Below are 16,716 nucleotides of genomic sequence, written 5' to 3' on the forward strand. Positions count from 1 at the left end.
AGGTCCTATTTGACACCTCCGTAGCCCAGTTGTGCATGTTGCTACTCTGACTGTGCCGTCCCCGTATAGCCTCTGGTCATACACAGGCGGGTGTACAGACTTGGGTAATGGTGTCCCCTGTCACCCACTCAATGCCCCTTTATGAGGGTTACATCTGGTTCCTGTTAGCTTATTTCTGAACCCAGCTAGCTGAGACTTGGACGAATATTTCTTACGGTTGTGAGAAAAAGATGTTATAACTGCACCATCACAGAAGAGAAGGAAATTGTACATGACATCAGGAGAAGTAGTGCCACCCTATCCTGGATGTCCAACAGGAGGTACCGCTGCTCATCGCCCTCTCTGGAGAACAGAACTAAGCTCCCTGAGGCCAGCTCATTTCCCTCTGGAGGGAGAGGGTCTTAGACCCAGAAGCTCTTGCTAGCCACCCTTCCCAGGCATGGAATCATGGCATTCACAAGAATGCCTCTAATGCAACCATAAGATGTGATGCTTATATTGGGAAGGGCCTAGATGCCAATACGATGTGTACGGTGTGGCTGGCAGTATTACCAAGTAGCCCAGTGTGACTGACTTTAGAATGCACATGTCACAGCCCCGGAGCCAACTACAATGAAAATTAAGATTACCAGTCCTCTGGGTGCAATTACAGCATCTGGCTACTCCTTTGACCTTCCAGCAGATGTGGATTAGCAGGTAGAACTCCAGTGAGTTTGGCCTGTCTGTTGGCCATTGAAAATACCTTTAAATGGGCCGTTGGCAGATACACAGCACTTTTCTGTACGAGTTAGTTTACCCGTACAGGTTGGCCCTGGCAGAGGACACATCTTATCTACCTGGAACATGCTATCTTAAAAAGACACCTGTCCTCGTCTGACAGGAAGGCAAATAGCACTATTTAACATCGTACTCAAGGTAGCTATTTTTTGATAATACGTTTTCTGAAATTCTCTACATATGTTTGGTTTAAAGTTTATACATTTGGTTGGGCATTCTGTGTGACAAAGGGAGGCTAAGGGTGACGTGTTTATGGAAGGGACTTGGCCTGATGTGATGGTGTTTGGCTGACTGACAATTTCATGTGAGCTGTTTGCTCCTCTGGGGCCTGATTGGAGCTGCACAGAGTACTAATGGCAATTCCTGGATTTCTCAAGAGGCTGGCAAGACTTTATGAATGAACTGTCACTTCTTTCTTGCAGTCTTCCAGCAGAGCTAGGAAATACAGCTAATCCAAGCCTTTGAACTCCATTTTCCTTCTCATCCAATGTGTTTTCAGCAGAAGAGCACAGGGCTTAAACAACTCATTATAGTTGCAAAACAATTTGTGTATTTGTACCTGTAAATTTATGCATTGTCTTAATTTATGTAAGATTTTGGTGTGTATTTCTCAGCTTTTAAGGATGACTTACACATCTTATTTTTCTACTGTTATGTGAGACTATCACAGCCCAAGGATACGTCATGGCATAAGGAAAAATAAGAGTGCTACCCAAAAAGAAAAAAAAGAACCCAAAACAGGAAAAAACAAACTACTGAAGGGTTTTAAGTAGGAAGATTGACATGATCAGATTTGCATTTTAAAACACTGTGCCCACGAGGTGGAGAGGGGACAGGAGACAGTGTAAGAAACGGAGTGAAGAGGGTTTGAGTGTGGGCAGGGCTAGATCACCAGGGCCTGCCAAGGAGAACATGAGGAGGATACCAGACAGAGCATGGCATCATGGGAAATGGGCAAACCAACCCACCGACCGACCGACCGACCAATCAACCAGAGGAAAACACACAAAACAGATTCAGAGAAGGATGTTGTAGAGAGGTAAAATAAAAGTAGTTCTGGTGGGAAGAGGAAAGGTAGAACTGAGCGCGTCCTGATTGGAGGAGGGCAATGTGGCCAACTCCAAGTGCACTGAACTTCTTTGCCTATGATTTGCCCTCTTGCTTCCAGGCCATCCCCTTCCTCTGCCTGACACACTTTTACCCTGGCCCTTTGTATGGCTAACACTCACCCACCCTTAAGGGCCAGCTACCACATCACTTCTTTTGGAGGCCTTTCTTGACCCTATCAGTCTGGGTTAAGGAAAGTTCCTCTGGACTTTCAGAGCCTTCTGTATTTCTACTATTATAAACAGCCCGTATCAACTGTAAGGTAATTGCTTTTTTTATTTTTCTGTATCCTACAATAGACTGTCAGCTCCTTGAGGGCAGAGCTGAAGCTTAATACATTGTTTACCACCCGTACCTAGCACAATGCCTGGCACACGACAGGGACACAAACACTTGTTTGAGAGAGTTAATGAATCTTGTCCTGAGTCTACATTGACCCAGATCTTTCAGATTAAGGGAGAATTAAAATGTTATAATAACAATCAAGCTAGTTCCTTGCCTTTGAAAATTATTAGGAAAATGGGTCTACTTAAATGTATAAAGCCAAAGTTTTGCATGGTTATTTTAGACTAATTTTCTTTTGCCATTTCCTTTATATCTCAATCAAAAGGTCATTTTGGCTGCAGATTTCTTTTCTATCTTGTGGCATAAACTCAAATCTGGTAGTGGGGCGCCTGGGTGGTGCAGTCGGTTAGGCATCTGACTCTTGGTTTCTGCTCAGGGCATGATCTCAGGGGTTGTGGGATTGAGCCCCATATCACTTAAGACTCTCTCTCCCTCTCCATTTGCCCTCCCACCCCCTCTCCATGTGCACTCATTCATGCTCTCTCTCTCTAAAAATAAATAAATAAAAAAATAACACCTCAAATCTTGTACAAATACGTCCTCATCTGAATTGTTTATTTTCAATCAATGTTTATTTTGTGCCTCAGGGGAGACCAGCAATGCTGGGTGCTGTGGGAGACACAAATGTCTGCAGGCCGTGGAAACCCTCTGCTGAAGGTGAGACTGAGCAGGCTAACGGTCACTGTGAAGATGTTCATATAATCCCCTCCTGCAGCCACCAGAGAACATGTTCTGAACTTTCAAAATGCTTCCATACTCTCAAAGACACAGAGAAGGCTCACTTCAGGGAAATGAAGAGGCTATAATTTGGCTAATAAATGGACCTTTCCTCTACTTGAAATGTTTTTATTTCATGACCTGGATCACCTCCCATACATGGGATGCTACTCTGGCAAGGAGTACAGTCTGTGTGGTTCTTTCTAGAAGTCTATCAGCTTTAGTTGGCAATTTAAGTGAACCAGGCAGGTGGGAGAAGAGACAAGCTGAAATTCAATATTAGAGAAATGGGTGGTAGGAACATTGTAAACTACTTTATATGGTTACCATTGAGCTACGTGTAAGGTAGGTGTGTGTGTATGTATATATATAATTTAAATTTTCCCTACTTTATCTGCTTGCTTTTAAAACACACATTGTCACAATTTCTCTTATTAAGCAATCTATCATAAGAATATTTTCTGACATTTTGATTGATGTGATGTTGAAAGGAAATGTGTTTGTATTAACCCTTAGAAAACTGTAGATAGGAAAGCTCTCTTTATTTTCTTTAAGACCAATTCAACTGCTGACCTTTCTCTTGCTCTAGATAGTGAAGGGAGGGGGTCTGGAGGGCAGGCTTTGAAAAAAAAAATCAACCAAATAACCACATAACAACAACTGCTTTGACCTGTACCTCTGAAACAAATAATACATTGTATGTTAAAAATAATAAGATAGTAGGAAGGGAAAAATGAAGGGGGGGAAATTGGAGGGGGAGCCGAACCATGAGAGACTATGGACTCTGAAAAACAAACTGAGGGTTCTAGAGGGGAGGGGGGTGGGGGGATGGGTTAGCCTGGTGATGGGTATTAAAGAGGGCACGTTCTGCGTGGAGCACTGGGTGTTATGCACAAACAATGAATCATGGAACACTACATCCAAAACTAATGATGTAATGTATGGTGATTAACATAATAAAATAAAAAAAAAAACACCACAACAACTGCTTTTTAACTCCTTAGATGGAAATGAACAGGGCAATACAGTAGTGTACTATAGAGAGCCTGAACCAAGTCTTGGGAGTCAGAGAAGGCCTCCCTGAGAAAGAGATAGTTGAGCTGAGAACTGAAGAATGAATAGACTTTGGAATTAATAATTGTGGGGGCATGACTGAGGGGAGGTTGGGTGGAGGTATGAGGAAGGTGAAAGCTTTGAACCTAGAAGAAACAGATTGCTTTTAACCATTAGAGAGAAGGTCACTGTGGCTGGAGCTAGAAGCAGAGAGGGCAAAGGGGGACAAGGAAGCTAGAGAGGTCAGTGGGGTCAAATAATGCAGGTCCTCAAGGCCATGCAAAGAAACTTGAGACTTTATTCCTAGAAGCAATGGGAAGTCATGCATACTCTCTGAGCAAGAGAGTGACACGGTCAGTGTGCTTTTAAAGGATCACCCAAGGATCCTGCAGATAGACAGGGGTGGTTGGGCGGGGGGAATGGCAGTTCTGTGTGTGGTTCAGGAGAGGGATAACAGAAGCTGGGGCATGGTGTTGGCAGTGGAGAGGGAGCAAAGGGCAAAGATTCTTCAAGTACTTTGGAAGTACAGAAGCCAGCAATTGGTGAAAGACTGTCTGTAAAGTGCCCCAGAAAGATGGGCTGTGGGTGTCTCATAGATTTCTGGCATGAACACCTGGATGGATGGCAATGCCCAGGGAATACAGGCTTGGGGTGCAGTTGGGAAAGCAGGTACTGCCTGAGCTTGGTGTGCAATTGCAAGCATGAGAAGCTTATGAGTAAGTATCAGCAGAGAGCACTGAGCTGAGGATCTGGGATGGAAGAAATTGCAAACATAGAGTTAATGGGTTTATTTAGGGATAGTAGGTAGTGAGAGAAAAGGACTTTGGTTAAGAAGGCAGATCCCAAGTTGAGTATTCTCACCACAATAAAATTTAAAAAGTGAATAAATAAAAAAAGAAGAAGAGTGAGGGCTGGGCTCCAAAGTACTCCAGCATGGGGGTTTGGGCAGAGTGGGGAGAACCTGCAGATGATGCTATGAGGGATCATTTTGAGAACGGGGAGGGAAATTGGGAGATTGTGACATCATCCATGTCTGAGAAGACAGTGATTCAGGAAGGGGCATAATTTAGTATCAAAACTGCTGAAATATCAATGGAGGAGAGGTCTACAAAGCATTCAATGACTTCAGCAAAGAAGAAGTCACTGGTAACATCAACAAAGTTTTGCTAAAGTAATGCAGCTTAACTCCCGTTGGAATGGGTTCATGATAACAGTACACACTCCGGGCTCAGGCTTTACATCCACTAAAGATTAATGCTATGTTAATCATCACAACAACCCTATGAGGCAGGTGCTCTTATTATGTCATTCTACAGATGAGGAAGTGAAGGCACAGAGAGGTGGCATGACTTGCCCAAAGGCATATTGTAGAAGCAGAACCCAAGCTCACTGGCTCATGAGTCATTTTTTAGTCCTGTATCTTAAGTGTGCAAACAGGACTAGAGGCAGAGTAGACAACCCTTCAGAGAAGCTCGGCTGTGAGTAGGGAGACAGTGTGGTAGCTAGATGTAAAAGGGGGTGGTCCCAGAAGGGTAATTTATGTTTAAGGTGGGATTAAGATGGAGCGTGTTCTAGTATTTATTGGAAGGGCCTGTCAGTGGGACTGAAGTTCCAGGAGAATGGAATGATGATGGATGAAGAGCTGGAGTGGGGAGCAGCCAGAGTGCAGAGGGATGGTCCCCTGTTGGAAGGTGTAGAAATTCCTCCCCTATTGTCATAAGAAGGGAGTGGGCACAGTAAGGATGTGTGCAGGAAGAAGTGGAAAGAGTTCTTGTTTGAAGTCTTTTAGAGTCTCTGTGAAATACAAGATCAGGCCATCTGCTGAGAGAGGACTAGGGAGTATGAGCTGGATGTGGAGGCGGGACTGGCAGAGCCGGTAGAGGAAATGCAAAGTAAAATTGCCAAGTAACATCGAGGACACAAGCAGCATCAAACTGGTGATTCCAGAAGACTACAGGGAAAGAAAGTGGTCATGTTGGTATGGATGTTGTGCTGGGAAGTGTGGGGTCATAACCACATAGAGGATGATTTTGGGGCGGGGGGCATGGTTAACAGCATACGGGGAATTCTAGTTCTTTATGTGCCCCCAGCAAGTCTGAGAACCAGCTGTTGGGGGTAAGAAAAGATGAAACTCAGAATAATAAATACTGGGAACTGAGATGGATTATACACACAAGGCTTTTCTGTCCAGATGCGGATCTAAGAAACTGATTTAATCAACACCCAAGTGGGCACTCTGAGGGGCTGAGTGCAAGCCATGCTCTCAGTTGGCAAGCCCTCCATTGTCCAGAAGATGAGAAAACAACAACTCATCTCAACAACGTGTTTGTAAAAATAAGCAGATCGGAATAATGGGAAAGCAATGACATTCTTGGTTCTCAGGGGAAAAGCAGAGCTTGGGAAATAACTTAATGTTCGAACCCTAAGAAATTTTCAGAAAACTCTTTAGCATTCTTAGTAGGTTGTGAGGGGACACAAAGCTCATGAAGCAGGACCAGAATCCATAAGAAGAGCAGAGGATAAAATGAAAATAAGGGTTGTGGGGACAAGAGAGAGAAAGAAAGGGGACTTTCCCATATACTCCTCAGACAGTCAGGATTTTTGTGGTGGGAGGAAGGAAAGACACGATCATTTCCCGAGGGCCCCATGTGCTTGTCAGTCCCCACAGCAATTTTGTGGTGCAAGTGTTACTCCTTTTTTTATTTATTTTATTTTTTTATTATTATGTTAATCACCATACATCGTTAGTTTTTGATGTAGTGTTCCATGACGCATTGTTTGCATATAACACCCAGTGCCTGGTGATGGGTGTTAAAGAGGGCACGTTCTGCGTGGAGCACTGGGTGTTACTCCCTTTCCAAAGGTGGTAAAAATTAGGCTTAGAGAGGATAAGCGATCTGCTCAAAGCAAGGGAAGAGGGGACTGAACAAAAGATGGTGTGACTTCAAGGATCTGGACCTCCACCTAACAGGCACAAGAGGTTAATGAGGGAAGAAACATGGAGAAAGGGGCTGGGGTTAGGTTACTTTATGTCTGAGTATTCTTAGGATATAAATAGAACAACAATGGCTACAGGACTATGTGCCAATTATGTGGCAGGTGTTTTACACACATTTTTCTTTTTTTCTTCCCCCCCTTTTTTTTAAGATCGTGGGGGTGGGGGGAGGGACAGAGGGAGAGAGAGAATCTTAAGAATCCTAAGCAGGCACCACGTTCAGCGTGGAACCTGATAACAGGGCTGGATCTCACCACCCTGAGATCGTGACCTGAACAGAAATCAAGAGTCGGACGCTTAACCGACTGAGCCACCCAGAAGCCCCAACACCCATTTTTCTGATTCTCACAGTAATCCTGCCTAAGTATCATGACCCTCTTTTTTTTCAGATGTGGAAATTGAGGCCGACAGAGACTAGGTGATTTGCCCAAGTGTGTAAGTATTCTACTGCTGCTATAATGCATTGCTACAAACTTTGTGGCTGAAAACAACACACATTTATCTTAAAATTCTGTAGGTTAGAAGTCCAACACAGGTCTTAGGGGGCTATAGTCAAGATGTTGGCAGGGCTGTATTCTTTCTGGATCTGTCTCCTTGACTTCTCTAGCTGCTAGAAGCAGCCCACATTCTTTGGCTCATCATCCCCTTCCTCTATCTTTAAAGCTGGTGGCAATGGTTTGGGTCCTTTTCCTGTAATATCCAGCCGACCCTCTTCCCACAGTCCCACTCCCCTTTAACCACATTGGGGAAACCAGATGATCAGCTTGGGCCCACTTGGATAATGCAGGCTAACCTCCCCACCCCAAGGTCTTTAATGTAATCACATCTTCAAAGTTCTTTCTGTCATGTGAGGTGACATATTCACAAATCCTGGAGATTAGGATGTGGACATTTCTGGGACCATTATTCTGCCCACCATATCAAATTATAAAGGTACTGAAGGGCTGAGCCCAGAGTTTAACTTAGATTTGGTCAAAATTAAGTAGGAAATTCTATTGGCTCTATCTTCAAAATATATCCAGAATCCTTCTAGTTCTCACACTGCCATTTCCACCACCTTGGTCCAAGCCATGCCGGTGCCTACCAGAAGGGATTACTTCTATAGCCTTGTAATTGTTCTCCTGCTCCATCCTTGCCTGCAGTCCATTCTCAACATAGTAGCCAAAGTGATCCTTTAAAAATGTCTCAGATTACATCAGTTTTCTGTTCAAAACCTTCCAGTAACTTTTGATTTCAGTATGAACTAAGGACATAGTCTTTACATACCCTACGAGGCCTACATAATCCTTCCTCCACTCCAGGGTTCTCCGGTCACTCTCCCCTCGCTCAGCTCCAACACCTGGGCCTTCTGCCTGCCTTGAACACACCAGCATTATTGCCAGAGTCTTGAGTGGGAGGGGGCTCTGTATTTTTGTTCTGCCTCCTCCTCCAGTACCTTGAAGTAGAATGGGAGGGCATAGCCTGGTTCTGGGATGTCTCTATCCTGGCCGGGGACCTGGGAGGGGAAATGGGAGGAAGATGAATATCTCCGGACTTCACTGTTCATGGTTGTGCAAGTGGTTTCTCCTTTTCCTCTGCTAATACCTACTCTCCACTGATAAATGCTATGAGGCTGATGTTCAGATGCCTACTTTTGCATGTGGTACATATGTGTGAGGTTTGTAGGGATCTCTGAGGGGCTTCTCTACTTCAGTTTCCATATGTGAGAGATGGACTGGCTCCTGCTCATGGCAGTATGCTACAGTTTCTTGCTGTTTGGAAACCCTTGCCCAGGGGCTGGCCTTCTTGGGTGGGCCACCATTGAGACAGCCTCGAGCCCAGCGCTCTCCCTCAATGTCAAACCAGATCCACAAGAAGCTCACCCATCTTTGCCACGTACAAATGATGTGGTCATAGGCTGCCTTACAGCTGCCCCTCCCTCCACCCTGTCATACCCATCCAATGCTCTTTTTCTTGCTCAGGCAGGAGGCAAATAAAAGTTAACAAGTCTCTTCCCAAGTTAGATTCCTGTCTTATACCTGGTATTTACCAAGGATTCCCTTGGAGCCTCTTATACTTGGCTTTGGTGAATGTGGGGAGGCACTTCCTTCCCCAGTGGCCCCCCTAGACCCCAACTCAAGACTGCTAAGACCCTCTCCTTCTTCCTAGCCAGTCTGAGGAAAGAAGGTTAGGAAGATGGGCATGGCAAAGAGTGTGGATGGCTTTGGTGATGTGCAAGGGAACAGAGTGTTTGGGCTGTCTTTTATAAGCCCCCCAAAAGCACCTCTCTTCAGAATGTGAGGCATATGCTGCATTACTCTTTCAACTTGGTCCCTGTTCTCCACTGCCAGGAAATCAGGAAAACTTTCATGCACTGTTAATAGATGTAAAAGTTATCAGCATAGGCAGTTATGATAGAGTGAAAGGTTCAAGTTGAACAGAGGAAAATGTCATCTGCTGGTCAGAGAACAACTACATGTTGGCCAGTTTTGCTTAACTGGTGGGAAGAAGCATATAATTAAATAGGGGGACTTTACATGTGGCCTAAAATTTCCCTTTTTTTAGTGAAGAGGGTGTAAATTTTATGCTAATAATTTTACTTGTTCATGGCTAAAAATTCTTTCCAAGACTTAAATTTGAGTACAATCTTATTTTTAAGATTTTTTTCTTGTGTTTTAAGAAACAATATTTGTTTCCAGCACAAACTTGAGGAAATAAAGAAAAGTTTCAATAAGAAAGCAAAAAAATAATCTGCAATCGCCTAGCTAAGGTATAGTCAAGTTTGGTGGAACTAGAACTCTGATTTAGAGAAGTTTAAGACTATACCATGAAAGAAAGATCACACTTTATCTTGATTTTTACTTTGTTTTATTTTCTGTTTTGCTAAGTTGCACAATGGACACATTTGGGGTAATGAGATTTGGAATATGAAATTTATCAAAAACCAGTAGGGCCCAGAGACAACAGAAATCTCTCTTCTGCTTTAAATAAGCTCACTGTAGTGACAAGACATGTTTATCCATAAGAAGAAACTCCTACGACTCATTTTCTCCCCTTCCCTAATGCCTCCTTACTCCTGTCTGTGTTGTATTTAGTGTTAGCATGTATTATGCATGGGCTCTGAGATCTCGTGTGGGCTGTACTGAATAAGAACCACTGTGGGAGGGGGGGAATGGACAGGGGCTGGAAGAAACCTTCTCAGGATAGAGAAGACTCACTGCTGAACCTTTGGGGATATACATTTCCTAGAGCTGGGGTGGTTTTCCTCTATCTATGTCCTTCAGATTGAGAAGCAAAGCAGTGAGCAGTACCGGTACTATATAGGGAGACAAAGACGTGAGGTGCCGGGGGGCCACAGCCAAGGAACAGATTGGCTACCAGGAGGAGTCCTGCATAGGTAGAGTAAGGATATCTTCTTTTACAGAATTTGTCAACTAGAGGGTGACAGCAATCAACATTCCATGGATCTTTTTTAATTTAAATTCAATTATCTAACGTATAGTAGTACGTCATTAGTTTTTGATATAATGTTCAACGATTCATTAGTTGCGTATAACATTCCATGATCTTAAAGCTCTCTCTTTTACTCAGTCCCCCTTCAAGAATTCCTGTTGGTCCTTTTAAACTTAAAAAGCAAACAAAAGTGATATTTTCATATCCTTTAGGGCTATTTTGGGTTTGTACAGTGATAAGAGTGTATGAGTGAGTGAGAAAGAGTAAAAGGTAAAAGTAAAAGCAAAAGGCTACCACCAATAAAAGAAAATACAGAAATTTTTTACTGTGTGCCAGGCATTGTTCTTGGGTTGTATATACAGTAACTGCATTCTCACAACTGCCCCGTGAGGTCCTTGTCCCTATTTTATACCCAGGTAAGTTAGAACTCAGAAAAGTTAAGTGAAGGAGTCAGAATTCTAACCCAGGAAGTGGCCTTAACTATTAGATATGCTGCTTCTGATGTATTGCTTCAAAACAAAACCAAACTAAACACACAATCTGTTCACCCACAGAGGTACTCTTCACCAAGAAGAAGGCAGTGGAGAGCACAGTGAATTGTACAGACTGTGGCCACACCCGGGCTTGCATTCCAGATCTGGCAACAACAAGGACACGTGGCTTTTCCTTGGGCAAGTCATATACTCTCTAAGTTTTAGTTTCCTTATCTGTAAAATAGGCCAGATAATGCCTATCTCAAAGGGTTATCTGGGGAACTAAATAACATAATATTTGAAAAGCACTTGGCACAGAGCTCAAAAGAATGGTATTCATTACAATTCCTGTTAATTACTGTTGCCTTAGAAACCAAGAGGACCTCTGTGTTTTACCCTGTGTAAGATAATACAGGTCATCTCATTTTTTAGGGGAAACCCCACAACTAGGGTGCAGAGAATGTGTGGGAGAATGATGATGGAGGGGAGGTATGCATAAGAGGTATTAAGAGCCCACCATGAGTGGACAGGGAGATGTTTGTGTCCCAGACCCTGAGTAAGTGGAGAGGAGTATGGTGGGAGGCAGAAGGAGGCAGAAAAGGAGTCTGGGATGACTTCTGACGCTCAGCTTGGGAGGACTGAAGTCGAGAGGCTGGGAAATGGAGCCACTCAGGGTGGCATCTCAATGGGCTCCAGTCTATGAGTGAAAGCTCTGTACGCTGTCTCAACTTTGGCTATCCAAATCTAGGAAGACAATAAGTTCAGATGAGGAGGGAGCCTTGTGGGAATGGACAGTGAGGGGGAATCAGAACAAAACAGAGACAGTCGGGCCCGCAGATGCAGAGGTATGGATTCAGCTCCACCATGCAGGGGATGGCAGGGGAGATCTATTTGTTTTATAGTTAGCATGTGATAAGGGGAATGCTTTCTTCCATTTTGGCACGAGGTTCTGGAATGTCCAGTTACAATCCTGGTATGCTACCAAGAGATTTCATATCTTGAACCTTCTACTATCATATCACCAGTAAGGCAGCTCTGAGATAGTCTGGTAGAAAGGAAAAGCCAGTACCTGTTTGATGACAATGAAAATCCTTGGATTTATATACTATGACATGATATGAGGGGCATTGTTTAGCTCTTGGCATAGCTATGAATACCTAGGGCAGAACACCAAAGGAAAAAGTCTACTTTGAAATCTCTCTCAGAACAAATCTGAGAGAATTTGCTGGTTAATGCAAATACATGTCCAAACAAGTACTGGTTTACTTAGGGAGTATGCAGAGCTGGCAAGCCTCACTTGGCATGAAGAGCATGAGTAATGATTCATTTTAATGAGGGATCTTGGGGGTCTATAATGAAGGCTATGTGGTATTTCCATGTGTCTCTTTGGAATGTGGACTGAGTATACCCACAGTGGAAGAAAAGCCATTGCAAAATACATAGTTCGCAAAACCTCTGGGGCTCTATAAGATTTAGATAATTTAATGGCATATAAATGAATTCACAGAAATACACCCAGAGATCTCAGAGTAAAAAGCTTTCCTTCCCACAGGTAAGCAAATATGAGCACAAAGTAATGAGACTATATTTTTGGGGGGAAAGGGGGATTTAATTTTTAATGATTTTTGATTTTAAGATGAATGCATCCCTGGAATAATTCATAGCCTCCCTACATGACTCTTCTGAAAGACAAGAGTCATTTGAATATCAAGTTCATATGTATAAAGTACATATATTCATTTTTGAGACATAATTTCAGTCACACTTCACCTGTGAGCCCTGATCATTTGGAGCTTTTCTATTAGAGAAAATCAATACTTAACATTTTAGGTGGAAACAAAGAAATCTTGAAAGTGATGAGGAAAACAAACATTCCCAGTCTTTACGACGGTCTTTGACTAGTCGATGAAACGGCACATAGAATGAGCATTACTGCATGTTTGTTCTGGGGTCTTTCATCTGGGTGTCCCCTTAGATCCAACTATAGGGTATGACTTCCTAGAAACAAATTTCCTTTCTGGTCAGATCTGGGGCATTATGTGATCATTCATTGCAAAGTATGTGAAGTACTGTACTGACCTTTATCTTGTATTTCTGGGCTGGCTAGAGCAAAACGCTCCACAGAGCCTGGGCCTCCCAAAGAGCTCCGGGATTTTGGAGGGATTACGTACAGTTCTGGGGTGTTTGGAAGAATGTGATTCAGTCCTTCAGGCTTAAAGGAGGGGATGGTGACCCAGAACTCAGGACAAGAGAGTCCCAAGAGGCAGAAATGTTGGTGGGAGGAAACACTTCTGTGTGTACTGATATATCAAAGAGGACTCGGAATTCTAAAGAGAAGTAAGAAATTGTCTTAAAAGAAATAATTTTGAAATATTAAAACATGGTAAGAACTGAAACTGTTGTGAAGTAAACTCAACAGGCAACTGTGTTGTTATCAGATAAATGTAGCACCACCCACTTGGGACTTACTCGTGCCCAACAGATCAAGCGGAGATTTCTTGTTATTTATTTATCCCAATTAAAAAAAACAACACAACCCTTAAATGCCTGCTATGCATAATCGCTAATTGTAAGACAGGTTGTAAACTGACTCAGGAGAACGTCCATTTTCATTTGTTTCCTATGAAATTTAAGGTCACTCCTCTAAAGAGGCCATTTCTTCTGTCCTCATTTGCATTTGCTCACCAACAACAGCAACAACAAAAAAATCCCAAGCAAAAAGCCCTTAAGCAATAAAACTGCTGTCCAAGAAAAACATTTAGTTTGAAAAAGAGTTGAAAAATGTAGCCTTGGAAGAACCATTGCTTACATGGGATTGTTCAACAAATTCCTGTTGTGTGAGGTTTGGCATATACTTTCTAAAAATATAAGCATCTGGGGAAATGAGACAAAGCCCAGGTCCTGGACCAAATGAGGCACGCAGTGTGAATCTGTTAGTGATTATATCCATAATGAAATATGTGTCCAAATTTAGCAGTGCAAAATCAAATACAATACGAAAGCCCAGCAGGCACTGTCCTTACCATAATATATAGCCAACAGAGAAGGTACATATGGCGGCGAGTCCACTGCTCCTGCTGGGATACGCATGGTGTGATGTCCTCATCTCGATTAATATAAAGGGCAAAACTGTTGTGTGCTGAAAAAGAACAAAGAGCAGGTGACACAGATTCTTATCATTGCCCCTCAATACTTGTTTTGTCTCCAGTAGGAGAAGAAATAGTGCAAATTTCTAGCAAAAGCGCCACAGCAGGGAGCGGTTGTATATGGCTCCTCTAAGAGGTAGGATGGACAGGAAAACATGTGGTGCACTGATCGCTCTACTGGTGTTTTTCTTCTGTATCTGAATTTTTAAAATTTTATTTTATTTATGACTGTCTCAGCAAATTTCAATAATTTTGAAGGATGTATAAGAAAAAAATTGGAACATAAGAGAGGAATAAAAATAACCACTGTTAATATTTTGGTGGATGTCTTTTCCTCCTCCTTGTTTGTATTATTTATACATAGTTAGATCATACCGTGCACAGAATTTTGTTTTGAGACTGCAGCATGAGAATTTTGGCGGATGCAGAGGGAGAGAGAGAATCTTAAGCAGGGTTCACCCCCTGCATGTCAGCCCAACTGGAGGCTAGATCTCACAACCCTGAGATCATGACCTGAGCCGAAATCAAGAGTCAGATGCTTAACCAACCAAGCCACCCAGGTGCCCCGACATGAGAATTTTTGATATGCCATTTTAGAAATTCTTCTAGAATATTAACCTTGTCCGTAGTTGCTTGAAACTCCATTTTATGGATATATTGGATACACGAAAATTTATTTGACCAATTCCTGTTCTTGGACATTAAGTAGTAAAAGATTTTTAATTTTTCATTTATGAAAAATGTCATGATGAATATCTTTTGTAGAATTATTTGTCTGAATGTCTGAAGGTTAGACGATTTTCTTATAGTTAAAGGCATAATGCCAAATTACGTGTGTACCAGCAGCAGACTAGGAAATAATGCCAAATTAGCTTCCAGAAAGGATGTACTGGTTTGTACCAGCAGAGCATGGATTTAGATATAATGTTTGAAGACAGACTCCAAAGAAGCTTGATGGGAACTTCCCATTTGTTTTTTGTCTTTTGGACCCAGTGGCCACTCCGATGCTCATTTCAGTGGGCCAAGATGGGGATGAAATTTGGTAAGAAGAAAGGAAAGTCAGCTTGTCTTGGTGTTGAAATTTGATGGACAGATATAAGGGACAAAGATCTTCTTAGGTAAAACTGGGTTAGGATACAGATTTATCTTCCAACATTGAAGTTTCTCAAGAGTAAGAAGATGGCAGAACTGAGAACTGAACCATGAGTAAATTTGAATTCTATTTAGTACCTCCTTAATGGCCACAAAAGAATCTTTGCTCTGCTTTCACTGTATTGTTTGGATAGTCCAGGAAAATACAGGAAATTGAATGTTACAATTTTCAAACTGTAATAAGTATCATGGTACCAGGTGGCAGGTGGGCCTTGGCAGGAAAAGATATGGTAGTGATATCAAAGTGAAGATCTTTGAAGCACCATATTGTTTATATTTATAGAAAAAACAGAAATACAAGATTTTTAAAGAAATACTAAGATAGTAGAAATTTTTTGCTTTAAATGTTCTCCTCTAGATAACTGTGAAGACTACCAATATATCAGTAATTAGAGTATGGTATTCCTAGAATGTCAGGTGGGTGATTCCACAGTTGGGTAGCTTTATATTTCCTTATCCTTTGCTTCTCTTTTATTGTTCTAAAACGGTATAATTAGCTCTGAAGGGAACCATGCAAAATGTACATGTGTGTTGATACAGAGACAGTATGCATTTTAAAGATCTATTTTATCGTTTTATTCATTATAATCTAGTCACCTCAGATGACATTGGCCTGGAGTTTCACCAATGATTTGAGATGCCCACAGTAGTTTTGTAATGGTGCATTCATGTGTAAAATTCAAATGTATAGCTAACAATAAGTCCAAGTCTTGTCAAATCTCACACGGGGAAAAATAAAACAACATTTTTAATGGGAATTATTAACTCCATTTTACACTGAAGATAGTGCTGACTCTGGTGGCCTGTGTCAGTTATAGAACCATGATGACATATTATTTTTATTTGTTAATATTAAAAAGTGTTTAAATTCTACCTCTTCATCCATTGTTCCAGAAAATCATCCATTTTTCTATAAAATTATATAAGTTCAAATAACTAATCTGAATATTCTTAGTTATCTAGTTATCATTCTTTTACTCAGCCTACCTGCTGATTATCGGATGTCATACCTGGAAGGGTTAGGATGTATTTTGAGGATGCCAGACAGAAAATCTCTTTGAAAAATGAAGATCTTTCTAGATCACTTCATTAATGTCATCATCACCATGAAAAAGGAGCTACTTGTTCCATCAATGACATAATCAATGACAAAAGATCTTTTTGTGTGCCAGTTGGCCCAGTGGCAAATCTCAGGGTAACAACATATCATTCAGAGTTTTCAGGCACTAAAGAATTTATATCTACCTCTCTAAAAATGTGTAAGGCAAATGATGTTTACTGTTAAACAGTACATATTGATAAAAGTAATAGTAGTGTAAAATATTTATAGCAAATATAAACATTGCTCTGTAGGTAGCTAAGGTTTTATAAACTAATAAAATCGTAAAAATCTATAAGTGGTCCTGCTGAATCTCTAAGTAACTTTTAGCAGCTCAATTGTAACCCAAAATCTGCAGCAGCAAGAGGGATCATTATTTCAGAACTACAGGTACAAGAAATCCAGTTCTAATCCACTCCC

At 41.8% G+C, this 16,716-nt stretch overlaps 1 protein-coding gene and 1 long non-coding RNA gene across 2 annotated transcripts in view; one reads left to right on the top strand and one right to left on the bottom strand.

Annotated features, from left to right (window-relative positions):
• LOC114222785 (uncharacterized) overlaps positions 1 to 11,034 on the top strand; it is a 49,810-nt gene extending 38,776 nt beyond the window's left edge. The window contains exons 2-4 of the long non-coding RNA XR_003612018.2: positions 2,817 to 2,886; positions 7,384 to 7,429; positions 10,981 to 11,034. This is a non-coding gene — a long non-coding RNA (uncharacterized LOC114222785). The remainder of the gene's footprint in view (positions 1 to 2,816; positions 2,887 to 7,383; positions 7,430 to 10,980) is intronic.
• AIG1 (androgen induced 1) overlaps positions 1 to 16,716 on the bottom strand; it is a 246,783-nt gene that overhangs the window by 36,749 nt on the left and 193,318 nt on the right. Inside the window, exon 4 of the mRNA XM_028121438.2 lies at positions 13,923 to 14,038. Coding sequence (XP_027977239.1) covers positions 13,923 to 14,038 — 116 coding nt within the window. The remainder of the gene's footprint in view (positions 1 to 13,922; positions 14,039 to 16,716) is intronic.

The sequence above is a fragment of the Eumetopias jubatus genome, unplaced genomic scaffold, assembly GCF_037043125.1.
Source record: "Eumetopias jubatus isolate StellerSeaLion01/CBP00866 unplaced genomic scaffold, mEumJub1_p1.0 scaffold_6, whole genome shotgun sequence".
Lineage (NCBI taxonomy): Eukaryota > Metazoa > Chordata > Mammalia > Carnivora > Otariidae > Eumetopias > Eumetopias jubatus.